This window comes from Hyaena hyaena, unplaced genomic scaffold, assembly GCF_003009895.1.
Source record: "Hyaena hyaena isolate Hyena2069 unplaced genomic scaffold, ASM300989v1 scaffold_469, whole genome shotgun sequence".
NCBI lineage: Eukaryota > Metazoa > Chordata > Mammalia > Carnivora > Hyaenidae > Hyaena > Hyaena hyaena.
The window spans coordinates 404,700-432,129 of record NW_024081103.1 but is presented as its reverse complement, the minus strand read 5'-3'; the positions used below and the strand labels follow the sequence as shown (position 1 = coordinate 432,129).

The 27,430-nt window shown below is 41.9% G+C and overlaps 1 protein-coding gene across 4 annotated transcripts in view; it reads left to right on the top strand.

Moving 5' to 3' along the window:
- Nucleotides 1–2,203: 2,203 nt before the first annotated feature.
- GPAT3 (glycerol-3-phosphate acyltransferase 3) overlaps nucleotides 2,204–27,430 on the top strand; it is a 58,013-nt gene continuing 32,786 nt past the window's right edge. The window contains exons 1-3 of one of the 4 annotated variants that reach the window (XM_039254005.1): nucleotides 2,204–2,217; nucleotides 2,514–2,791; nucleotides 10,581–10,647. In XM_039254005.1, coding sequence (XP_039109936.1) covers nucleotides 2,651–2,791; nucleotides 10,581–10,647 — 208 coding nt within the window. In that variant the 5' untranslated portion in view covers nucleotides 2,204–2,217; nucleotides 2,514–2,650. Of the gene's footprint in view, nucleotides 2,218–2,294; nucleotides 2,364–2,513; nucleotides 2,792–10,580; nucleotides 10,648–27,430 lie in introns of those variants that run through there. The other 3 variants (XM_039254006.1, XM_039254004.1, XM_039254007.1) reach the window with 3 other exon arrangements.

Below are 27,430 nucleotides of genomic sequence, written 5' to 3'. Positions count from 1 at the left end.
GAAGCTATGAGTATAGTCATGCTGCAGAAAGCCAGCAAATGCTGGGAGCCATCAGAAGCTACAAGAAGCGAGGAAAGATCATCCCTTAGAGCCAGTGCAAGGAGCTTGGCCCCGCAGACACCTTGACTTCAGACTTTTGGCCTCCAGGACTGAGAAAATACATTTTTATTGTTTTAAGTCACCAAGGCTGTGGTCATTTGTTAAGGCAGGCTCAGGAAACAATAGAGTAAATGAAGCAAGTCCTAACTGCATGAAAGGGAGGAGGGTCCTACTTAGGTTTAGTTGAAAGAGACTGTAGGGCTGCAGGAGACGGGAGAGGTGAGGTGAGTGAAAGGGAACATTGGAAACACCCACCCTCTCTTCCTTTCTCTCCCTCTCCTCATCAGTTGCAAAGGCCAGCCTATCTTGGCTCTTCTGTGTTTTAGGCAAGAAAACAATGGAGAGCTTTTGCACTTGCACTAACTTGCCTTCTGATCTCTACGCAGAGCTTTGTTGTTAAAAAAAGTAGTTTCAGACTCACAATCATATTCGACCCTAAAAGGGGTCTATTTTACCGACGAGAAAGCAGCAGCACAGAAGGGCACTCAACCTAAGACTACAAATCCCATGTTATTATCATTCGACCATGCTGTTGGGGGACAGAAACTCCTCCACAATAGTGGGGGAAAAAAAAAAAAAGACAAGAACAAAAAACCAAAACCAGTTCATGGAGTTCGGTCATGAGTAACAGAAGTCATTAGGGATTGAAGGTACTCAGCCACCTGTATGAGCTGGGTAGAAAAAGCCCTCAGTACGCTGAGTTGCCCGCACTGGGACATTGTTGGGTAAACTTTGGTATAAACATTCAGCATTCCTTAGTCACCTTCCTTGGAGGAAATAAAAGGAGAGTTAGGATTTTGCCTGAAGTGTTAAATGAGTTAATAGAATCTCTGAGGTTTTATGCTAAATATGTGTTTGTTTTCAGCAATCGTGTCTTCCTTGTTTTTGTAAACTGGCAGAACATACAGAGAAGCCAAGCCCCTAACATATCTTCATTCATAACTTGGTTCTTATGACCAAGTCATAATTTTCCTTTCTTAGCTGAGGAGGAGGTAGTGATACACAGCGGGCAGGAGGTGCAGAGGACAAACAGTAAAATTCTTTGGGTCTCTCCTCCTTTCTGCGTCCCACTTCCTCCACACCCTACGCAGGGGCAGCTTGCTTCGTAGTTTGCTATCAACACTGCTTCAATTCAGTTTGCTTGCCCTCCCAGTTTTTCCAGCTTGAAATAACACCCGAAAGAGACGCGTCTGTAGGAGATCCTGGTCTCATTCGGTAATGATCTGGAAGCCCTCGCAGCCTGATTTTCTGCCTCCTACGATCTGGACATCCCGTCTTATGTTCATTCTTAAAAACGGATTCGGTCCCCAGGAGACATGAACTGCAGTGAAGCAAATAGCCACACAGGGTCTTGCCCTTCATTGTTCTATTGAGGGCTAGCAAGGCAGCAGTGCGGAGGGGAACTGAATGCCCAGGAGGCGCGCTTCAGCTTGGGGAAGGTTTGAACCGGCCTGGCTATTTTTCTGCAGCTTCTGTGCCATCAGGGTGTTGGGTGAACGGTTGGGCAAACTGGTTGGAATCTTCCCCCAGGAAGAGAGGGACCCACAGCCCAACGATTCCCGTGCCAGGGAGATGGCGGCTGAGTGGAGTAGGAGACTCGTGGAGAGAGCTTTCCCCTCTCCCGGGGAGCAAGAGAGAGAGCCGCACAGTTGCTGGGGGCGCGAGGGCAGGGGGGCATGGGAGACCTGGAAGCCGCGCGAACCACAGCTCAGCGGCGCTCTGTGCCTTTCCCTCTCCCTTTTACAATCACACAAACGTAATCTTCTCAAGCGTCCCGGATGCGTCAATAGTTCATTTTGGGGGTGAAGAAATGCTAACATTTTGCAGAAAACTCTGGTCCCTAAAGGACCTTGGCTGGCGCGCGCTGGGGGAGGCGGGGCGCGGGGAAGGAGGGAGGCTGCGGCGCTGGCGGTGCAGATTCCCGCCTGGAAGCTCCCCGTTGGGTGGCGGGGGAGGTGGGGCGCGGGCAGGGTGCAGAAATAGGGCGCCGCGCGCGGGAGCGCAGCCTGCCCCCGGCACAGTGCTCGGCCCGGCGGCAGCTCCGCCTGCGGCGGGTGTGCAGCGGTGCGGTGCGCCTGCAGGGATCCGCGCTCGGGGAGGGCCTCCGGGAGGGCCTCGGTGAGTCAGCCGTTGAGTCGTCGTAATCGCCACCCAGAGGAAATTAGGCACAAGGGTGGGGCGCGTTCCCGGCTGCTCGGTCCTGCCCGCGCCGCCGTGTCACTTCGCTCACCCCCTCGTTCCTGTCCTCTGGCCGGCGCGACCAGGTCTGGCCCCGCCGCGGTGGCTTCGGCGCTGGCCCGGCCTCCAGCGGAGAAGGAGTTAACCGGCTGGGCCGGGAGGAGCCCGAAAGGGAAGGAAGGAAGCTGCCGTCGTTCTGAAAGTTTTTTCCTTCCTTTTTTTTTCTTTCCCTGCAGAGGTGAGTGGCGGGAGGCGGCGGCGCTGACTCTCCGGAGCCCGGCTCCGCGCCTCTGCTCCCGGAGCTGCTGCCCGACTGCCCGGGGACAGGGACAGCCGTCCCCCGCGGACTCCTCCGGAGAGGGTGCGCAGAGCCATGGAGGGCGCAGAGCTGGCCGGGAAGATTCTCTCCACCTGGCTGACGCTGGTGATCGGCCTCATTCTCCTGCCTTCGGCCTTCGGGGTGTCTCTGGGCATCTCCGAGATGTACATGAAGATCTTGGTGAAAACTTTAGAGGTGAGTGTCAGGGGGCCGGCGCGGCGCCCGGGTACCGTTGAGGGCTTTGGGGAGAGAGAACCCCGGGCGGTGGTGGGCGCGAGTAGAGCTGTTGAGAGCCGAATTGATGCGAGGGGACCGGTTCCGAAGGTCAGCGGTCCCGAGGGCTGTGCGTTTCAGTTTATCCCCCGCAGGTGCGCCCGGACGGCGTCCCGGCTACTCTTTCCTGGTGGAGGGATCCGGGCTCAGACCACGGGACCGCAGTGTTGTTCCCCTAGATGAATGCAGAGCCATCCACCGCTCTCCTTATTATTATTATTATTACTGATTAGAATAAGAATGCAGCCGTGTTTTATATCGTCGATTCCTTTATATCCATGATGATATCCATGATGTAGTGCCCTTGTCCCTTCACTCGCCTTAGTTTTTACAGCCCCAGGTTTCAGAGGTCCTTTCGTGTACTAAGGCATGCTGTCCAGAAAGGCATCATGTTCTAGTTTATGCTCAAGATAAGAAACGAATTGCGGGGCGGCAGTGAGACATCTGATTATATTTTAATGGAGTCATGGAAATTTTATCTAACCAAGAGCACTTGAAATGGCATTGTAAGTGTATATTCTTTGATCTCTGTTCTCGGTACATTTCTGTTTCCAAATTCGAAGGAAGCTGTTAAGTGAGATGGACATGAGTGGGTGGGGAACAGCAGCCCACCCCTACACAGAGCTTAATTCAATTACACTCGGCTTTCGCTTTTGCTCTTTCATCAGATGCTCCCCAAAGCCTAGGAAGGGCCAATGTTATCCCCCTTTTACAGGCAAGGAAACTGAGAATCAGAGAAGCTCAATGGTTTGCTTGAATTCAGTGGAGACAGGAGTCTTAACTGAGGAGAGGGCCTGTGGTCTAGTGGTTTAGAAGAACAGACTCTGGATACAGATTTGCTTCCAAAATCCCAGCTCTACTGCTCAATATGTGACCTCAGGGAAGTCACCTACTTCTTGTGCTTTCTTTTCCTCATCTGTAAAATAGGAATAACAACATAACACCTATTTGCATACGGTGGTTTAACTGATGTAACACGTCAAGCATTTTAGAAGGATGCCTGTAGGTGTTAGGTGCTATATCAGTGTTTGCTGCTATTAAAAGAATATGTTTATTATTTAGACTCCAGCATCCTGGCTTCTCTGACTTCTCTGGCACCTTCTAATATGGTTTCTCATTTTTCTGCACCTCTTTTCCATCTACCCCAGAACTTGGCTTTATTTGCTCTTCTCTCTCAGTGAGTGGGGTGGCTCCCAGATACACTTCTGTAACCTGCTAATTTCCCACCTGGAGATTACCTGCTAATCTCTTACCTGCTAAACTCCTGCGACTCTCTTCTACCTGCTAATCTCCTGTTTTGCCCCAGATTTTCATTGCACTTTCTTTCTGTGGTTATTTTTCTGTCCAGTCTGAAATTATATTTGATTCTTTATCAAACTCAGCCCTCCTGTTTTAAAAGTTCTGTCATTTCTGCTTGGGAGATATTGCAGTCTGGAACCTTTCATATTGACTTCACACTCTGAACTTGGTCACCCTGTGCTGGGAATTTCTTAGGTGGCCTCTTACTGCTAGATCTTCTTCAAGTCCTTCCCCCATAGCAGATGATCCTCTTTGGCTGGTGTTCAGAACTCTTTCTCAGAACTCTGAAATGATTGAATTGTTCTCCCATACAGCATTGTCTTTTGGAGTTTATACCCCAAGTGAGATTGGAGTGAAGGTAAATTGCACACACTGGCTTTCAGCAGCTGACTCCTGTCTGTCTTGCTTTAATAATTCAATGTACAACTAAAGAGATGTCAGGGAGAGAGACCAGCCAGTTGCTGTCAAGCTGGCAAATAACTCCTGTACCTGGAAAGGATATATCCGGCTTAGAGTCTGACCATCAATTAGGTAGGGCCTCAAGTTTTAATTTTTGTCTATCTAGAGTTGAAGAGGATTTTCAGAGATGCACTGCTTGATTAGTGGGAGATAGACCACTTAGCTTGGAAACCAGATAGATGGCAGCATAAGGAACTACCTTCTTTGCTGAGAGTAAGCCGTTGGGTCAGAGTGATGCTTGGCATATACGTAATTAGAATGGATTCATTTTGTGGGCCAGCTCTGACAGTAGTTGCCTGGAGTTTGGGAGCCGCTGGGCTCATCAGGAAAGAGGTGTGATCTCATAGTGATGTCTGCTTTAGTCACAGGAGAGAGAAATGGTGACCCAGGGTTTCTCATCCTTCAGCCAGAGCAGCCTTGGATGTTTCAAAGACATTTCTGTTGGGCGGCAGGTACTATAGCGGATTGCTTTCCTGACAATGGGGATAATTCCCTTAAAATTTGTGCTGTTTGCTTAGTATTAGGACATCTTTAGTTTTGGACAAATACCCTGTCTTTTTGTAGATTCTATGCAAAACCCAACTCTTCAGTTACTCATTATTCCTTAGCACTTAGATTTCAATGGATTTGGTTGGGTCTTTCTCTAAACCAGTGATTTTCAAAGGGTATATAATCATTTCTAAGGATATGGGTGGCATTATTACAACTTTATATTGGGAAAATTGTTTTAGGAATTCAAACTATGAAAAGTAAAACTTTTGGGTGGGGATGCATAGAGGGTTGTCCATGTGGATAGTGGGGTGATGTTTCAGAATCTCTGGGAGGGTGTGTATGTGAAGTTTTCATGCTTATTAAATAGGACATGGATTTAAAGTTTAAAACTGCTGTTTTCAACCACAGAAACTGATGGGGGTAAGGGTGGTGAGGATTGGTATTTGTTTCCCTAAGGCTCATGATTAGAAGGAAATAAAGACTGGGAAAATATAGGATTGGTGGAGAAGAAGGTAGGGCAATGGTATGTAAATTATCTAATCTAAACCGATAATATAGGCAATGGACAGATAATGAACGTCAACGGGGCTAATTTTCCCCTCAGCTTTTGAGAAGTAAGCTGGAAGGATAAAACAGATTCCTCCAAATTTCTGGCCTTGTGACCTTGGGCAGGTCACTTAACATCTCACCCTTAGTTTCTACAGGGGTGTATAGGAGAATGCCTCTAAAAGTTACTATACTGTGTGCATGAAATGCAGAGAGGTCAGGGAAAGCACAGATACACAGTAGGTCTCAAATCTTAGTGGAGTTTGAATTGAAACGCTCTTCGGTCATGTTTTTATGTTTTGTTTGTCTTTGATCCTATGTGGCTGAGATATAACCCACTTTCAGATCTTTAATAAGTTAGCATATGTACTCAGAGCAGACTATTCTTGCCTTTTATTTTATTTTATTAAAAAATATTATTTTTTTAAGTAGGCTTTCTGCCTGCTCAACCTGGAGATTGAGAGTCACATGCTGTATACACTAAGCTAGCCAGTCACCCTACCTTTTGTTTTATTATTTATTTATTTATTTATGTATTTATTTATATTTTTTACTAAAGTTTTTTTCATGTTTATTTATTTTTGAGAGAGAGAGACAGACAGACAGACTGTGGGCGAGAGAGGAGCACAGAGAGAGGGAGACACACAATCTGAAGCAGGTTCAAGGCTCTGAGCTGTCAGCACAGAGTCTGACACGGGGCTTGAACTCACAAACTGTTGAGTCATGACTTGAGGGGAAGTCAGATGTTTAACCGACAGAGCCACCCAGGTGCCCCACACTACCTTTTGTTTTAATTATTATTCTTCCCCTTTATACTTTGCTCCATTCACCAATTAGCTTTTCAGCTTTCAAAAGACATGTCAATAAATGTCATGTCAGATGGTTGTAACACCTCTGTTAATATAACATTCAGGTATTATTCCTGGTGTTGGAAACACAATAAATATGCTAGAAGGCCATGGCTGTTTATGACAGAAAGTAATAGTAAAGAAAAGCTACCAAGGCAATGTGCTTAAATGCACAACTCTCTGACATAGTCTATATATTCTCCCACTGATAGATTGGGGAATGGAGATTCAGAGAGTTAATTTTTCCAGATAGTGGCAGACAGCTGTTCATAGTAGAATTGGGATTTTAATTTGAATCTAGAGCCTGAGTTCTTGCTTCCCTAAGATGACAGATTTGTCAAGAAACTGTTTTATTATGCTACAGATGGTGGCCTGTTATTTGCATAAACCTAATATTTTGAATTTGTATATAATTGTATATATTTTTATCCTCTCCTTTTCTCTTTTTAGTTAATTTGTAAATGTCTTTTTAGTGTAAAAGCTGAAGTTGTATTCGTCTAGGTGACAATATCATTTTAGCAAGCTTTTGATCTACACTTTAAAACTCAGACTTAACCTGGGTGGGGCTCCTTGGGTGGCTCAGTTGGTTAAGCCTCTGACTTCGGCTCAGGTCATGATCTCATAGTTCATGAGTTCAAACCCTACGTCAGGCTCTGCTGACAGCTCAGAGCCTGGAGCCTGCTTCAGATTCTGTGTCTCCCTCTCTCTTCTGCCCCTCCCCTGCTCATGCTCTGTCTCTCCCTGTCTCTCAAAAATAAATCAACATTAAAAAAAAAAAAAAAAACCTCAGACTTAGCCCTGTTTTTCTTTCTTTGGTGAATTAGAGACAGCTACTTTTTGCTCTGCAAGAGGATTTTTAAAATTAGGTAGAGTGAGAACCTGATTGGAAGGGAATGTCTTTCAATTTTTCTTCGTAGGGGGAAGTGAGGTGGTAGTGGCAATGGGGATTAGGATTAGTAGGATAGGATTACTATCATACTTCAGGATCATCCTGTGGGGCAGGAGGCAGATGTGTTCTGTGGTAACCACTATAAGAGGTTTGGAGCCTCTGAAGAGATATTCCACCCTCTGTCTCTGGGCTTACGTGATCAGTTGGCATGATGGAAGTGGACTAGCTATTTTTTGGGAAATGCACGGGTGGTCTTCAAAAAAGTCATCATTTTGGAAGGTAAATAAATTGTGGGGTGTGAGGAGGGAGAAGGAAGCCAGTGTTTTCTACTTTGTGGCCTACTGTGTGGTGGTTATTGGAAAGATCATCTTCTTTACTGTTTTATCTTGGTATTGTCCCTGGTTTAGGGATGATGAAACTGAGGTCCCAAGAGGTGACAATCTTTCATCTGAGCTGAGTACATCCAGGAAGCGCACAGCTGTGATTCACATGCATATGTGTCTGGCTGCAAAGCTTTGGCTCTTTCACTTTTGCTGGAGAGTAAGCCCACAGAAGAAAATGGTTGTCTAGAACCAATTTCCTTTGGCATTAAATGACTTCTCCTACCACCTGAAAATTTTGTAGGCTACACAATTTCAGGAGAGGTGATGTATTCTGATACTTGTGACAGAACATGGAACTATTGAAGCACATCATGGTGTATGAACACACCCCTGAATCCGTTCGCTCAGGTGGCCATAACAAAGTACCACAGACTGGGGGACCTGAACAACAGAGATTTATTTTCTCACAGCTCTGGAGGCTTGAAGTTCAAAATGAAGGTGTTGTGGCCAGGTTTGGTTTCTTCTGAGGCCGCCCTCTCTCCTTGGCTTGCAGAGGGCTGCCATACGGTGTGCTCATAGGGCCTTTCCTCTCTGTGTGCAAATCCCTGGTGTCTCTGTGTGTTCAAATTTTGTCTCCTTATGAGGACACCAGTCATATTGGAGTACGGGCCACCCTAAAGGCCTCATTTTTTAACTTTGTCACCTTTTGAAAAAGGCCCTGTCTCCAAATACAGTCATATTTTGAGGTATTGGGGAGTTAGGGCTTCAACATATGAATTTTGGGGGAGACACAAAATCAGCCTATAACAGCCTCAAAATACCCATATTTTCCATAAAATGAGCATGGAATAATTGTCCTAACCTAAGGTAATTATCATTTATATAAAATATACAAACATATTATTGCCACTCATAAGTGATAACAGGTACTAAAGCTTTTAAGTGGAAAAACTATGGAAATAAACCTTTCCTTCTATTGAGAAGACATGGGAGGTATGTCTAGAGTTTGAGAGCTCCTATGCCACATCTGTAAGGAAGGGGAAAGGCTGCAATCAGATTAAGATTGAGTCTGATTATCATTTGTGGCTTGCCACTTGAAGCCCAGAAGATTAAGTCTCTATTTATAGGCTGTTCTCGAAGCACAAATAGCATGTTCGTACTTGGCTCTTTGGATGTTGTGCAGGGGTCCTGACGCAGTCAGATGGCTCTCTACTCCCTGACCTTCAGGTGCACGTTTTAGGTTGTTTAGTCTCTATCTGTCATCTTATTTCTTTGAATTTTTAAAAATTTGTTTAATTCCTTGTGAGCTTAGCAATACCTGTTTTTTGCCACTAGGTTTTTGATCAATTCTTTTTGCTCCTTCAAGGGCACTTAAGTCCTAATTATAATGATCACAATGCCCTTTGCCTCTAATTTCACCCTTCTTCCTCCCACTCCCCAGTCAGCTTAGACAATGTTAGCTTCTGGAATTGTAATCATCATTGTAATCATTTAAATAATATTTTAATTGTTCCCTTTCTAAAGTGGGAAAATAGCCATAGGGATTTTTCAGGTTGCTGTCAATAGGTTAGTTCACTTGTGGTTTTTGAACTATGATGTTAACGGTAGTTAATTTGGAAATGCATGAAAAAAGCATAAAGAAGAAAATAACAGATCACATCTTGGTATATTTCTTTACACCCCTATGTACATTCAAAACAAAATGAGAATTGGGACACCTGATTGGCTCAGTTGGTTGTGTCCAACTTCGGTTCAGGTCATGATCTCATGGCTCGTGGGTTTGATCCCCACGTTGGGCTCTGTGCTGACAGCTCAGAGCTTGGAGCCTGCTTTGGATTCTGTGTCTTTGTCTCTCTCTGCCCCTTCCCAGCTCATACTGTCTCTCTCTCTCTTTCTCTCTCTCAAAAATAAACAAACATTAAAAAGATTTTAAACAACAGGAATTGATTTTTCCCATTCTTAAATTCTCACAGACCCGTGGTTCCTCATATTATAACACGTTCTGTATGCATCTTAATTGAGGCAGGTGACAGGTTGGCAGATGGTTTCTTTTGTTAGTGATTTCACCAATTCCTTTCCAACTCCCCAAGTCTTTGTTTTGTTTGTTTGTTTGTTTGTTTGTTTGTTTGTTTTTTAAGTATTATTTAGAGAGAGAGAGGCAGAAAGTGTGCAAGCAGAGGAGGGGCAGAGAGAGACAAGGAGAGAGAGAGAATCCCAAGCAGGCTCCATGCTGTCAGCTCAGAGCCTGAGGCCAGGCTCAGATCCACATATTGTGAGATCATGACCTGAGCTGAAACCCAGAGCCACTCAGGCACCCCATCCAGCTCCCCAAGTCTTATACTGCCTCCTTCTGCAAGCCTATTTCTGATATAGGCAGTTAGGTCTCTGAATATGTCTCTCCCCTAAATGCCTAAGTTGTTATGAAAATATAATTATTTTGGGGACCCCATGTTTCAGTTAATCCTCATAGCAACCATGTGGGATAGGAATTATTATCCTCAGTTTATAGATGAGGAAATGGAGGCCTAGAGTAACTTTGAACTCAGCCATGCTGCCATAACCTGAGCTCTTGCCTGACATGCCTCATGACCTTTTCAGGGAGTTTTTTTGGGTGCCAGATGTGTGTGAGGGGTTTAAATAGGGTAAATAGGGTATGATCAGTAACTAACATGAAAGAGTACATACTTGAGACTTTGAATACTGCTACTTCTGAGATTTACTGGGCTAATCTCTTTAATTCAGATAGTTCCGGGATGTCACCTTTCATTTCACTTCTGTATAAACATGGTTTGAGTATTTTACATTATGTCTATGCAACAGTTTAAAATAACAACACACTACTTGTTTTTGAACAGTGGGCCACAATACGAATTGAAAAAGGAGTCTCAAAGGAGTCGGTTCTTAAAAACTCAGCTTCTGTTGGTAAGTCTTCTTGTTCAGTTATGATGGTTAATGTATCCAAACTGTATAAATATATATCTACGGAATTTGAACTTGAAATATGCAGAGAGCAGTGCATTCTATAGGCCTTGGCTCTTTCGTCATTTTGTTCTTTATGCAAAATAGCAGCTGCCTGAGTTTTGAATGAGTTTTCACTGTAAAGGTGGTAATAATGTGTTAGTTCATCTATGTGTACTTACAGGGCACTTCTGAAGGCATACAGTTGAAGATGTCTGCCTGTAGTTTTAAAGATGCAGTCAGTGGTTTAAAAAAATAATGCTAATTGGACTACTTTGGAGTTAAACTTATTTTTGAGGTTTTATTAGTACTTTAGTCTAACTTGCAGTTCTCAAAAATGTTCCTCAAAATACCCTTTCCTGCTAAAGACTGTTTGATAATACATGAAATAAAAAATAACTCCCCATGAGATAAGCTTGGGACTCACCACGTTCTACACCTCATTTTTGGAAAGTAATATTCTATAGTAACAAAGGCTCAGAAAAGTCCTATAGTAAAGGAACCTGTTTAATTTTTATTAGAAGTGAGTTGACAAGTCAACTGAGCCCACTAGTGCCTGCATATCCACTAGTGCTTTGCTTTTGTTCCAGTAAAGCCTTTCACTTTTGGGGTAAGAATTTTAAGAACTGTTTAAGACACAGGGTTCATAAGGAGAGTAGAATTCTATGGAAAGGATGGCTACGAAATTAGGAATAAATAAATCACTTGATTTAATTAAAAGACTCAGCCTTTGTTTTTCAAAAATAATGTGCAGACAATTTCGTGCCCATCTAATTTAGGATAAAAGATGATCAAAATGGCAAGCATTCAGAGTAGCTGGCCTGCCTTTTAGCCACGAAATTAGGAGTGACTATTGCATTTATGAGCATTTGCTATCTGTAAGGTTGGTGGGGAATCCAAAGATGATGAAGATATGGTTCCTTTGGGGAGATAGGTATCCGACCACTCACTGTGATAAATGGTAAAGTAGGTGCATAAGCAAAGGACAATGTGGGATCTCATTTAGGCTCTGATATATCCTGCTCTCATCTCTGTTAATCCAACAAATGTGCATGGAATGCACCTCCACTCCCATCCTGATTTGCATCCTGCTTGGGTAGCCCGGTTACAAGGTGTGTGCCTTGTTGATACATCCTGGTGTTTGGAGTCAGCAGAGAGGTAATATCCAAATCCTAGATAGGCTGGCCATGGGTGATGAAACACTGAGCACTTGTGTGCCTGGCTGGTGCAATCTTCTGCCTTCGGAGCATTGTGTCTCTGTACTGCAGCCAACAGTAGTCCGAGTCAGTGTTGAGTCGGTCAAAGTTGAGGCAAGGGTCACAGGCAGGCCAAGGGCTTCAAGAGGGCGGGTGTCATGTCTGAATGATAGAGTGCTGATAATAGGTTTATGAAACTGAGAAGGAGAGCACTGCTAAATAGGGAAAATAGTTATGTTTATTTTCTGCGCCCAAAATTTACTCTGCTGCTCTTTTGCTTAATGGAGCACATTAAAAAAAAAAATTTATTTTTGAGAGTGGGTGGGCGGAAAGGAGCAGAGAGAGAGAGGGAAACAGAATCTGAAGCAGGATCTGTGCTGTCTGCACAGAGCCGGATGCAGAGTTCAAACTCACGAACCATGAGCTCATGACCTGAGTCAGAGTCGAGGCTTAACCCACTGAGCTGCCCAGGTGCCCTGAAACACACATCTTTGGAAAGGCTTTTTAGGTCTCTCTTTCTAGTTAAGCCCCTTTTTCATTGTATTTGTCCTGTGCGTTTATTAATAAGACCACTGAAAGCTGAACCTAGAGGAATGTTACCTTTGTGATTAAATAATCCTCTTCTATCTTTAGCCATATTCTTCTGTTAAAAATCTTCTCATTAAAAAAAGCTCATTTATTGATGGAGCTTCAGATATGATCATGAGCAAGACCTCTTTAAGAAGCCCTGTTATTACATCTTTTTCTTCTAGTTTTAAGGATTTTTCCTCATTGTTAATACAATCATGAAGATAAAGATTTCTCCCTCTCTTCAAGTAACTGTGTTATCTTGCGCATTCTGCCTCAGTGGAAAATGTAGAATTCCCCTCTACCCTCGTTTTGGTTTCCTGAGGGCTAATGTGCTGGGGAGGCTAAAGCAAGAGATGAGAAGACTATTGGCTCCTTTGCTCTCTGCGTCAGCTGTGCTCTATCCCTCCAGCCATAGGCCAAATGCACCTCCTCCGATGCATTGCTTTGTTGTAAATAGTGCAAGGGACCATTGACTATTAATAAGAGCCGTCAACCTTGGGCACCTGGGTGGCTCAGTTGTTAAGCATCTGACTTCGGCTCAGGTCATGCTCTCATGGTTTGTGAGTTTGAGTCCCACATTGGTTGAGCTCGAGCCCCTCTTGGGGTGAGCATGAGCCTCATTTCTGGTGAGCTCAAGCCCTGCCTCTCTCTCTCTCTACCCCAGGTGGGATTCTTTTTTTTTTTTTTAATTTATTTTGAGGGAGAGACAGAGCATGAACACGGGAGGGTCAGAGAGAGAGGGAGACACAGAATCTGAAGCAGGCTCCAGGCTCCGAGCTGTCAGCACAGAGCCTGATGAGGGACTTGAACTCATGAACTGTGAGATCATGACCCAAGCTGAAGTCAGACGCTTAACTGACGGAGCCACCCAGGTGCCTCCAGGTGGGATTCTTTCTCTGCTCCCCTCCCATTTGTGTCCCCCCCCCAAACAAAACAAAAAGCCATGAAAAAAGACACCCAAAATAAAACAATGAAAGTGTAGTTTCATGCCATATTTATAAGAAAAATAAAAGAGCCACCAACCTCACCCGTGGGGGCCTAACTGATTTGGAAGACTTCTTATGCAATAGACTTCAAATAGTTAGTAACTAAGATTGCACTTGTGATCAATGTAATCCATTATGCCATTTTCATGACTCAAGATTAATTCCACTTATACATTGCATTATACCACTAGGACATTTTGAATCATTACCAACCATAAGTCAACAGGCAGGAAGAAAGGCCTGAATTTGCCCCTGCCCTGGAGTGTCACAAACAAAACAAATGAGTACAGGCTGTGGTTCAGTCATTTTGGCAGCGTTCTTTAGAATGTGGTGTTGGCCCGACAGCGTCATCTGCGTGCTAGATAGATGCTGGCCACCTCCTCAGTCCTCTCCTTTGCCTCACTCCAGCAGCCACCACACACGGGGACTTGTGGTCACGTGGTCTGTTGCTAATGAAGCCCCTGTGCTGAGTTTCTCTTCTGCCCTGCGCGTCTTCCCCCCAGGGCCCATCTCTTCCTCCACCCAAACACACACAAAGGACAAAATGCTCTGGTGAGACTTCTCCGGTTGTATGTATTCAGAGAGAATTGAGGCTGTTTAACATCTCTCTCTGTGGGGCACCTGGGTGGCTCATTCGGTTAAGCGTCCAACTTCCGCTCAGGTCATGATCTCCCCGTTCAAGGGTTCGAGCCCCGCGTCGGGCTCTGTGCTGACAGCCAACTCAGAGCCTGGAGCCTGTTTCAGATTCTGTATCTCCCTCTCCCTCTGACCCTCCCCTGCTCATGCTGTCTCTCTCTCTCTCTCTCCCTCTCCCTCTCTCTCTCTCTGTCTCTCAGAAATAAATAAAACATTAAGACATTAAAAAACCCTTCTCCCTCTGATTTTACTCTTGGAATTCTTTCTGTGAGGCTTGATCTGGTACAATATAGGTTACATCAGTATTAAATCTCTTGAATTTATAGAAAATGTGGGGTAATATTTTGTGACAGAAATTTGAGTATCATTTTCTATACTCATTTTTGCTTCGGGCAGGCCGTTTTTGATAGTCTGTTTAAATCAACTAATTTAGTAGTATTGTCATGGTGTAAACTCCCTGAGCACAAGTCAGTATCTACTGTCCTCAAGGATTTGAACTATAAAGCATTTAAAAGGGTTATTTTGCTGATAAAATATTGGAACTTGTCTAGCTACTTGTAGAGAGAAAAATAATCCATTTATGGGATGTGGAAGGATTATAGCATGAGATTTTTCCTTATCACGGCCAAATGTCTACCTGCTTTTATTAGTCTGCCTCTGTTCATAAATCTTGTGGCTGATGGTAGTGATGAAGATGCTGACAATTTTCAAGCATACCCAAAGGTAGAGAAATAGTGTAATGAGCCCAATATAGGCAGTATGTGTCAAAATTTGCCACACTTGATTTATCTATGTCTTCTTACTTTCTAATGAAATATTCAATGCAACATAAGATTTCATATCTTTTCATGCATTTTTAAATTTCTTAAAATGTTTTATTTATTTCTGAGAGAGAGAGAGAGAGAGAGAGAGAGAGAGACAGCGTGAACAGGGAAGGGTCAGAGAGAGAGGGAGACACAGACTCTGAAATAGGCTCCAGGCTCTGAGCTAGCCGTCAGCACAGAGCCCGGCACGGGGCTTGAACCCACGAACCTGAGCTGAAGTTGGACACTTAACTGACTGAGCCTCCCAGGCGCCCCTATGCATTTTTAAATTAAAAAAAAAAATTCTTCAAAATATTTGTTTATTTTTGAGAGAGAAAGACAGAGCGTGAGCAGGGAAGGGCAGAGAGACAGAGGGAGACATAGAATCTGAAACAGGCTCAGCTGTCAGCACAGAGCCTGACACAGGACTCGCACCGACAGACTGCAAAATCATGACCTGAGCAGAAGTCTGATGCTTAACTGACTGAGCCACGCAGCCTCCCCTTTTCATGCATTTTAAAAAAAAAGGATTAAAATATAACCACAGTACTATTACCCCTTTAACTCAAACTTAATTTTTTATTTTTTTATTTTTATTTTTATTTTTTTTTACAAATAGTTTATTGTCAAATTAGTTTCCACATAACACCCAGTGCTCATCCCCACAAGTGCCCTCCTCCATGCCCATCCCCCCCCCCCCCCACATCCATCAGTCCTCAGTTTTTGTCAGCATTCAAGAGTCTCTCATGGTTTGCCTCTCTCCCTTTCCCCCACCATTTCCCCCCTTCTTCTCCCCTTTGTTTCTCCGTCAAGTTCCTCCTAATCCTCCTATACGTGCAAACATATGATGTTTGTCCTTCTCTGCCTGACTTATTTCGCTCAGCATAACACCCTCAAGGTCCATCCATGTTGCTACACATGGCCAGATTTCATTGTTTCTCATTGCCATGTAGTATTCCATGGTATAGATAAACCACATCTTCTTGATCCATTCATCTGTTGATGGACACTTAGGCTCTTTCCATTCAAACTTAATTTTTTAATATCTAATATACAGTCCATATATAAATTCCCTTAACAGTTGCAAAATGTTTTTATAGTTGATTTATTTGAATTGAGATTCAGTCATGGTCCATGAATATGTTTATTTATTTATTGATACTGCTTTATTGGACAGAGGGAGTGTAATTTTTGTTCTTCGGACAAAACAGCAGTTCTTAATAGCAGGTGATCCTGAAAAATTTTACTTGCACACCATGCATTTTTATCCTCACAGCTCGATATAGCTCTGTGGAAGAAAATGTTTGATTCCCTTGCTTGTTTGTTTATTTGTTTGTTTGTAATCCGTTGGATCAGTCATCTGTATTTCTAAGTGTAACATAATGAAATTTGATAGACCACTTTGGAGAGCACTTTTGGCAATTTGTGGCACAGTTGAAGATCTGTTACACTGTAACCCCTCAATTCCACTTTTCCTAAAATATCAAACCACCCAAACTCTCAACATGTATGTATTAGGAGACATGCATCAAATGGATACAAATAGTGAAAATAGGGAAACAACCCAGTCACTCATCAGGAGGGGAATTAATATGTGAGCTGGCTCAAATGAACTAACTGGATTTATACGAAGAGAACAAAGTATACAAATCTTAATGTTGAGTGAAAAGAAAATGTATAGTATACTATTTATTTATAATTATTATTATACACAGATACCGTATAATTTTGTAGATGTATGTAGATTCAGTGTAAAATATATGTGGAAATGATATTAATATATATTAGTGGTTATCTTCTAGGAGGGAGGAAAAAAGGTAGAGAGATGGGCTTTAACTGTATCTCTAATTTTTTTCTTTAAAGAATATCTGAAGGGACGCCTGGGTGGCTTAGTCGGCTGAGTGTCCGACTTCAGCTCAGGTCATGATCTTGGGGTTCATGAGTTCAAGCCCCACATCAGGCTCGCTGCTGTCAGTGCCGAGCCTGCTTTGGATCCTCTGTTCCCCTCTGATTTACCTTCCTTTAAAAAAAAAAAAAAAAAAAAAGAATATCTGAAGCAAATATGGTAATAGGTATCTGTTTTTCTTTAAAATTTTTTATTATGTTTTTTAAATTTATTTCTGAGAGAGAGAGAGTGAGTGAGAGAGACCGCATAATCAGGGGAGAGTCAGAGAGAGAGGAAGATACAGAATCTGAAACAGCTCCAAGCTCTGAACTGGCAGTCAGCACAGAGCCCTACACGGGCCCGAACCCAGAACCGTGAGATCGTGACTGAGCCACCCAGGTGCCCCAATAGGTATCTGTTTTCTTTGTTGAACTCAAAATTTTTTGCTAAGCTTATATTTTAAGCATAAAAATAAAAAACCCCAACTAATAAAATACTATGAATATTAAGAATTGCTCAGCTAGGGTCTTCAGGCTGATAAGTGGAAGTAGTTTTATAATAGAAAATAAATAATTGTCTCAGGGCTATGATTGATGGTTATCTACCTTTTCCAAAGTACATCTTCATTCAGTCTGACCAATGTCTGGTGTTGAAAGTTAAACCAATGGGACAAAGGAGTTGTTAATCGAAATACATTACCTTTAGGAGCCGGGATTCTCAGCCTCAGCACTACTGACATTTTGGGTTGAATACCCCTTTGTCATGGGGAGTGGATGCATTGTAAGATGTTTAGCAGTATTCCTGGCCTCTGCCCATTAGGTGATGGTAGTGTACCCCTAATATGACGACCAGCATGTCTCCAGACACTGACAAATGTCCCCAGGAGGCAAGCCCTCTCCTTTCTTCTAACCTCTGTCTACTCCTTTGCAAAGCACTGCTCACGGAGAGTAATGTGTTTTCCTATTGGTATCCAATATCATTAGCATAATTTAGTTTCCTAGCAAATAGGCCCTTGAAGGAGCAGAACTTGATTTCCAGTTTTGGGCAGTGTGGCTGGTGTGGGGAAGGTTGGAAAGTGAGGGAAGGCACGTGAACAACAGGGTTAGCAGAGAACACTGGATGGTGGGAGAGGAAGCATGTTCCTTAAGGAAAGGTAGAGGTGAGACACGGGACTCTTCCCGCAAACTTTGCCTCAGAATCCTATGAGAATATACTGTTTTGGAGGGAGCTTTAATTTAGAGTGGATTGGAGACTTGTGTATAACTATGTTATGCATAACATAACCTCCGAAAGAAGATGATTTAGCATTTGGTTCTGGCCAACAATGAGTAAGCGGGAAAGGGTGGTTCTGGTAGGAAAGAAAGTAAAAGGTCAGATGAGACTAATGGCCTTCACTGCATTGTGAAGTCATTGGTGGGATAAGCTCTAAATCACAGAAAGGAAGGCTTCTAACTTAAGGAAGCAGTTAGGAAGCTCATAAAACATGTTTCCTATTATTGTGCAGATTGTTTTTCTTGTCACATGCCAGTAACAAAGTAGGTGAGATGCCTTGTGCCCTACAGCTATTTTCTCTGAAAGTAGTTCTACTTTTAAACATAAGTGATGAGAGCAGGTTTTAAATCTTTCTATCCCCAGCACTGTTTAGCTGTTGGTGATCTTGTTGGTGCTTTGGCTCTCTTAGTCCTAAATTCCTCAGCGGATTAGGATAGTACCTGCATCTCAGAACTGTGGAGGTTTGAAAAAGCCAGATGAGAATGAGACTCAGGGATTCTCTGAGAGTGAGGATCAGGGGACCGGATAGCCAACGTGAGAATACATTCTCTGTTTAGAGAAGGTCTCTGTGTCATTAGGAGGAGCAGACATCTCATCAAATACAAAATCCAGCTCGTCGCTTTAGAAGTGTTCCCCAAACCAGTCTCTCTACCTAGCACGCCCCCCTCAGAGAAAACCCCAGTCAAAACTACAAAGCTTCTCCACTTTGTTTCTACTTTATAGACAAAATCCGACCAATAATAATAATAACCACCACCATTTATTAAACAATGGGTCCATTGTGCAAAATTATTTACGTGAGGAAGGTTTTGTTCTCTCTTAACTGATGGGAAAACAATGGGTGAAGGAGGCCAAGTAACTTGCTTCAGATCATTTAAGTAATCAAGGCAGACTGAAAAGAAATCCCAAGTTGCCTTTCCTATTCAGAGTCACTTGCCGCAACTGCAACTCCCGGCCTAAAATATACCTTCCCTTGCCTGCTCCTGTGGTCAATCCACGCCTTCTCCTTCTCCCTCGGAAGGTTTAGGTAACTCTTCCACAAATGGAAACTCCCCTGCTGATCGTTGACTTTGTCACATCTTAGGAAACTCATAACATTTCAATGTCACATCATCAACAGAAGTTTTAAGGAAATGAATCTATTAAGAATATTTGGAATTATAATAAAAGATACTATACATAAATGCCAAGCCATCACATTGACATTGTGATTGTTTTGATGGCTTATTTGACAATGAAGTTTTATAGATGCTTCTCTCTTGTGGGATTTCTTGTTTAATCAAATTAGTTATGTCCAAATCAGCAAAATTAATGGAGGCTATCAGCCAAGAAGACATGGGTCAACAGTATACTGAATGGGATGTTAAAATGTTAGTTGTTAAACTGAAACTCTGCCTGTAATTCTAAATGCTTATTACGTTTCTCTGCATCGTTGACTGAGAATTGATTACAATGTCCATACGTCCACTCTGTTTATGCTTCAAAATAGTTGTAAACATTTGGTTAGTTTCACGATTAGCATTTATATCTGGGGTTAAAATCTTCCTCTTTTATAACCAGCATTGCTTATTTTGTGAATTTCTAGGGAACTACTGGGGTTTATAATGATGAGAAAGAGAGTTGATGTTCTCATCTGCTTTTCTCAGGAGGACAAAAATTCATCTTCAGTACTTGTTGCTCAGTACTTCTAGTCTTGATAACTAAGAGACACTAACAGAAAATTACTCTAAATTTAATAAGGGGAAAATTATTCTATCACAGTTATATAAACTATATAGAAAACAGGAAAATAGAAGCTACCTTGACTTCAGTAAAGCTTTTGATTGTATCCTATTGCAAATAACAGGGCTGACAAATCCACTCTCTCTGTTACCCCTCCCCACGGCCCTGGAAGACATCTCTGATTGATGAAGTCTTTGCCAGTGAACCACGATGTAGCCTCCTTAACACAAACCTGCAGACACCCTCTCACGTCTCACTGATTTGGAGTTGATCTTGTGACAGTTGTTGAAACAAGTTGAAACCTCTTCCCCACTCTTGATCTGGAGAATAAATGGAGTTTCTCACACTGTGTAGCAAAAGATCACTGCAAGGAGGAGAACCTCTTGAGTAATTGGGCTTTGGCATAAATTTGGTTGTATTGTTTGAGGGGTTGTATAGAAAGTGCAGTATCATTGACCAAATGCTCTTAGCTGGATTTTAAACTACCCAGAAAACCAAATAGAATTTAAAGTAATCTTTGTTTTAAAAAATTTATTTATTTAAATTCAAGTTAGTTAACATACAGTGTAGCATTGATTTTAGGAGTAAAGCCCAGTGATTCATCACTTACGTAGAACACCCAGTGCTCATTCCAAAAAGGGCCCTCCTTAAAGCCCATCACCTATTTAGCCCATCCCCCCCCACCTCCCCTCCAGCAACCCCCAGTTTGTTCTCTGTATTTAAGAGCCTCTTATGATTTCCCTCCCTCTGTGTTTTTACTTTATTTTCCCTTTCCTTCATCTGTTGTGTTTCTTAAATTCCATGTATAAGTGAAATCACAGTATTTGTCTTTCTCTGCCTGACTTATTTTGGTTAGAATAGTACACTGTGGTTCCGTCCGCGTTGTTGCAAATGACAAGATTTCATTCTTTTTGATCCCCGAGTAATATTCCATTGTATTTATCTATGCCACATTTTCTTTATCCACGAATCTATCGATGGACATTTGGGTTCTTTCCATACTTTGGCCCTTGTTGATAGCAGTGCTGTAAACATTGGGGTGCATGTGCCCCTTAGAATCAGCATTTTTGTATTCTTTGGATAAATATCTAGTAGTGCAATTGCTGGGTTGTAAGGCAGCTCTATTTTTAATTTTTTGAGGAGCCTCCTTTCCAGGGTGGCCGCACCAGTTTGCATTCCCACTAACAGTGATCTTGACTGTTTGGATGAATGAGCCATGGAAATGAAGATTGACACTCAAGATCCTTTATCCAAGGTGGATGCTCTGAAATGGGATAGAAAAGCCAGCCTTGGCAGGGAAAGCATAGAACCTAAAATAATGCTGCAGTTTGTGGCAGAGCCAGCAGGTTCGACACAGAGTGAACAGCTGCTTTGAATCACTAACCCTGGTCTCTGCATGAACAGTTTACCAGGTGTTTCCTGGGTACCTAGTTTATATGCTGAACTATGCCCTTTGGCAACCTTTAGCCTACTTAAGGAGACATCACCAAAATCCACACATCCATGTGGCAATGGGAACCAGTCAGTGCTGATGGTATTGAATTTCACAAAAATCAATATAATTACCTTGAGTAAAGAGATGCATAAATGTAGCATGAAAAGAGATCATTTTGGATGTGGATGTCAGAGAGGGTGTTTTGGTGAACATGTTAGTGTTGAGCCAGTCATGTAGAGGTGAGTTGGGATTAACTGAGGTGACGGGGCTTTCTAAACCGGGGGGATGAGGGAATAGCTTGGATAGCAGTGGTAGTGAGCTAAGTTCATAGAAGGGAACAAACATAGAAATAAGGTTGGCAAGAGGGTGACAGTGAGGTTGTGAAGGGCTCAAAGGCAAAGTGCTTAGATGTGATATAAAGGCATAGATAAACCTCGGTTTACTGTTTATATTTAGGCTGATAAAGCTAAATAAATTCTGAAACCTGAAGAAAAGGATTAATATAGTGGCAAACCAGACCTGTGAAGATTGATTATTTAATTTGGAAAAAAACCACAAGGGATGATTCCTATGACAGTTGGTTAATTATTGAAAGGTAGAAGCCATCCCTCTTTCCCTCCACATCCCTAATAGATGCAACAAAAGAGAGGCACCTGGCTGGCTCACCACGGAGCATGCAACGCTTGATCTCAGGGTTGTGAGTTCAAGCCCCACCTTGGGGTGGACCCTACTTAAAATAAATTTTTTTTTTTAAAAAGCTGGAACAAAAAGAATGGCCTGAAGTAAAAGAGTTGTTACGTGTAAGAAAGTGATTCTTAACAAAAATGATTGTAAAACTAAGCCAAGCTTGTGTAGATTATAATACAGAGAAGTTTTACAAATAGAATACATAGTTGAGAACTTAAGTTTTCAATTTTTAATCCGTCTTTATGTTGTATTTGTCTCTGTAACATTGGTATCTGTTTGTGGATCATTGGCTCCAGAGGCAGAGGAAGCAACAAAGTTCTTCATCAGTTCTTTATTCTGCCAATAAGTCATGACAATCAAGCCCTCTTCACCTTTTCTCCTCTCTCAAGGAGGTTTTATAATGGCATTTCCCAGTTTTCTGTTTTCTTGCTGAAGCTTTTGGAGCAGCATAAGTTTTTGAATAAATAAGAAGGTGATAGGCTAGGGTGCCAAAGCATACTTGGTACCCAGAAGGCTGGGGAGATGGGGAGCTGACCGTGGGGGTTCCATGGTTGTTGAGGATTGGTTCTTGGGGTTCAGGGAAAGGACTTGTGACTGTACAGAGTCCTTTTCTTGGGTTGGGGTAGGAAGAAGCTGGTGATGTCTGGATGCCTTGGGGATGGGCAACGCTCTTAGACAGGGACCTTCTCCTTGTGTGCCAATCCCAGTGTTTTGAAAGCTCTCTTCGGTACCGCCTTTGCTAACTTTTCTAGGTCAGGTACCTAGCTTTTCTGTCTCTTTCTCAAGGTTCTGTTTCCTTCAAAACTTGAGCTGGCTAGAGAAGAACTTTAATTCCCTGGAGTCCTATTTTGTTTTCTGAAGATTCCTCAGGGAGTAGAACCTGTAGAGCCCTTATGTCTCCTGTAACTTCTGGGGACACCTGGTGAACAAAAAGAAAGGCTGGGGTGTGGTCTGCTTTTTTGTTCGGGTCTGAGAGCCTTCACCCTGTCTTGCCTCAGCATTTCTGGAATTGCTGGGCCTTGCCTGTGTGCCTTTCTTGTGTTGTGTGCTGAGCAGCCTGCACTGGCTCATTTCACCTGGGAAATGGAGTGGACCGGAAAGCCCGAGGATGTAGGAGACGCCATAGACAACTTTGTGGGTGGGGATTGGCCCTTTTACCTTTGAGGATCTGGAAAAATGCACTTTATGCAGAGGATAGCGACTTGGAGGAACATTGACTTTGGCCTTTACAAAAAGCTAAAATTCCTTGGAGACATTGTATACACCTATGAAGTGACATTCTTCTTCAATGTATAAGAGAAAATAGCATTACGATTTCTAGTATCACTTTGCAACCAGTAGAATGCTCTTGAAGGAAATTGGTAATGAATTCCAGAGACCATCTTGAAAGAAAGAAAGAAAGAAAGAAAGAAAGAAAGAAAGAAAGAAAGAAAGAAAGAGAAAGAAAGAAAGAAAGAAACAAGGTAAAAAGGAGATTAAGACTGGACAGAGAGTACAGGCTTTGGCTAGGAGTATTTAATAACATTCACCTTGGTAGACTATGTAGAGTACTTAAAGTCTTTGCAAAGATTAAGTGTATATCCCCCTTTCCCAAGTGTGGTTTTTGTTTTAAGTTGTTATCTGTTAGTGTATCAGGTGTACAGATCACTTCTTCTTCTTGCCTCTGTATGACGCTGGTACAAATCTATGCAAATAAATGAGCATCCTCATTTTTAATGACTCATATGTTCACAACAGTGAGTTTATTTGCACTCGTTGGCCAATCCACATGACCTCTCCAGAACAGATCTCAAGTGTGTGAAGCCAGCAGGTGTTGTGAAATCCTGACATGTGATGGTGCTCAGCCTTTGATGCTCATCTGACATTCTGTACAGCAAGCCCGTGCCTCAGATCACTGGTCAGTAGACAAGAGTGTGTATCAGGGTATATATTCAAGGAGAGAGAAAGACAGGCATTTTGTAATCAACAAAAAAAACTAACATCGTTTTTTTTCCCCCAAAGGAAAGCCATTGCCTTGCCATTCTGTCCTTACTCCCCTAGAAAAAGCCATCCATTGTGTTCTTTACAATAAGCTTTGTTTTAGAAACTTAGAAATGACATTTCGTAAGTTTGATATAACTCGGGTTTTTTTTGGTCTTTGCGTGTAATTGGTTAAGACAATGCCTGCATCATGTAATGAATGGGGTTGGTGATTCATTGGCTTGAAAACAAAAAGGGGGAAAATGGCCTTCTGCTGATATGAAGAGTTTTGAATGATTTTAGGAATAGGGTCATCAGGTGGAAGAAATTGTAACAAAATTGTAACAAAAGCAGGAGGGTGGGAGAACCCGGGGAAATATTAGGAGCCAAAGGACTGATTTAGCTGGAGCTAGAATGAGTGAAAATGAGTTGGAGGTAGGAGTTGAGATTAGACAGATATGTAGGCTTAAGTTAAGTCTTCAAAGGCCTTGAATGCCAGGTTAATAATTACTTCCTTAGATGAAAGCATCTCAAAGTTTGATGAATCTTTAGCTTTGCAGAAGTAGGATTAGAGAGGAAAAGGGAGGGAGAAGTGGAGAAAGGAGAGACGGATGGCAAGCCCTTCTGCAAGTAATGGGACCTTAATTTGCAAATATTGAATCACTTTTGTATCTATCCCAGGCATAAATCTCACCTGATCGTAGTGAATGAGTTTTTTTTACTATATTGTTGGGTTTGGTTTGCTAATATGTTGTTGAGGATTTTTGCATCTGTTCATCAGAGATACTGACCTGTAGTTCTCTATTTTTGTGGTGTCTTTGTCTGATTTTGGTATCAGGGTAATGCTGGCCCCATAGAATGACTCGGTAGTTTTTCTTCCTCTTCTTTACTTTGCAATAGTTTGAGAAGAATAGGTATTAACTCTTCTTTAAATGTTTGGTAGAATTCACCTTTGAAACCATCTGGGTCCTGGACTTTTGTTTGTTGGGAGATTTTTTATTACTGATTCCATTTCATTCTGGTTATTGGTCTGTTCAAATTTTCTATTTCTTCCTGTTTCATTTTTAGTAGTTTGTATGTTTCCAGGAACTTATCCATTTCTTCTACCTTGTCCCAATATGAAGAGCATATTGTTCTTCATAATATTCTCTTAGAATCTTTTGTATTTCTGTGGTGTTGGTTATTATTTTCCCTCTTTCATTTGTGATTTTATTTAAGTCTTCTCTCTCTCTCTCTCTTTTTTTTTTTTTTGAGAAGTCTGGCTAGAGATTTATCAGTTTTGTTGATCATTTCAAAGACCCAGCTCCTGGTTTCACTGATCTGTCCTATTGTATTTTTAGTTTCTATATCATTTATTTCTGCTCTCATCTTTATTATTTTCTTTCTTCTGCTGGCTTTAGGCTTCATTTGTTTTTCTATTTCTAGCTCCTGTAGTTGTGAGGTTAGGTTGTTTATTTGAGATTTTTCTTGGTGCTTGATATAAGACTGTATTGCTATATACTTCCCTCTTGGGGATGGCTTTTGCTGTATCTCAAAAGTTTTGGACCATTGTGTTTTCATTTTCATTTGTCTCCATGTGTTTTCTTTCTTTTTAAAAAAATTGTTTTTAATGTTTATTTATTTTTTGAGAGAGAGAGAGCATGAGCAGGGGAGGGGCAGAGAGATGGAGACACAGAATCCAAAGTGGGCTCCAGGCTCTGAGCTGTCAGCACAGAGCCTGATGTGGGGCTTGAACCAGCAAATTGTGAGATCATGACCTAAGCCAAAGTCAGATGCACAATGAACTGAGCCACCCAGGCATCCTCTCCATGTATTTTCTTTATTTCTTCTTTAATTTCCTGATTGACCCTTTCATTTTTTTTTAGTAGCATGTTGTTTAACCTCCATGTATTTTTGGTCTTTCCAAATTTTTTCTTGTGATTGACTTCAAGTTTCATAGTGTTGTGGTCAGAAAATATGCATGGCATGATCTCAATCCTTTCGTACTTGTTGAGGCCTGATTTGTGACCTAGTATGTGATCTATTCTGGAGAATGTCTCCCGTGCACTTGAAAAGAATGTGTATTCTGCAGCTTTAGGATGAAAAGCTCTGACTATATCTGTTAAGTCCATCTGGTCCAATGTGTCATTCAATGCTGGAAAAATTTTGATTTGAGTAAAGTAAAAGGATATAAAAGTAAGAATTCTCATACTGTGGGTAGGTTTTCAGATTTTTCTTTTTTTTTTTTTTCAGATATGCAATTATCTTAACTTAAAATAGTGATGGTTTAATCACTTCTTATTCAACTTTAGTTTGTATTTTATTTCTTTTCCAGTTTCTGCTTGATTTCTTTCATGTGTCTAAGTGTACCGGCTGCTACTCTGGTCCAGTGCTGAAGGGCAGTGATGCTAGTTGTGGTTCTGGTCAGGGACAGGCTGTAGTGCTGTCATTGTCTTCCCAGTAAACATCATACCCGCTTTGGTCTAGCTCTCCATCTTCTGCTAAGACTTGATTTTTGTTATTTATTTATGTTTTTATTAAAATTTTAAAAATATTTATTAATTCTTGAGAGACAGAGTGTGAGTTAGGGAGGGGCAGACACACACACACACACACACACACACACACACACACAGAATAATAAGTAGGCTCCAGGCTCTGAACTGTCAGCACAGAGCCCAGCGTGGGGCTCGAGCTCATGGACCTGAGCCGAAGCTGGATGCTTAACGGACTGAGCCACCCAGGCACCCCAATTCTTGCTATTTTAAATCAAGAATGAATGTTGAATTTTTCATACATTTTTCAGCATTTTTGGTGATGAATATATATTTTCCCCTTCGATGTATTATGGTAAATTTCATTAATAGCTTCATATGTGAGCTACCTTCACATGGATGCACTAAACATTGCCTGGTCATAACGTGATGCTGGAAACTGTCTGCCAACGTTGAGGTTAGGACTGTCACAACTGATCCTTGAGATTAGTGTATTAGCTACCTACTTACTTCCTCCTTCCCTTTGTCTCTTCCTTTTTAGATTTAAAGGTTTGGTAGAATTTCATGTAAAGCTATGGGGTTGGTGCTTATGGGGGGGGGGCAGTACAGTTTTTTTTTACTCCCCACACATTATTTCATGTTTACAAATGGTTCTCTTTAGAGCCTTCATCTCTTGGTGTTAGTATTAGCAACGTTGTTTGTTTGTTTTTGTAGAAAACTATCCATTTTGCCCAGATTTTTATTAAATTCATTTGTGTAGAACTTTGTGCAAAGTTGTTTCGTATGATTTTTATAATTTTCTGTTTGTATTATTTCTCCTTTGTAAATTCTTATTTTGCATTATATATGGGCTTTCTCCACATTTATTTTATATTTTCCTTAATTGGATTACCTTGTGGGGTATATAGGTATTTAGGTCAAAAAATAAAATTAAACTGAAAAGTTGAATGCCACTCTTAAATGTGCCAACTGGGGGAGCATTAGCAGGGGGAGCATGAGTAGTTTTGTAACTAATGATTTTTTTAAAATGAGGCAATCGTGATCGAGTACCTCTTAGGAAACCAAAGGAGATGCTAAGCCAGCATTTATTTTGAGCACATTTCATATGTATGACAGGTCATG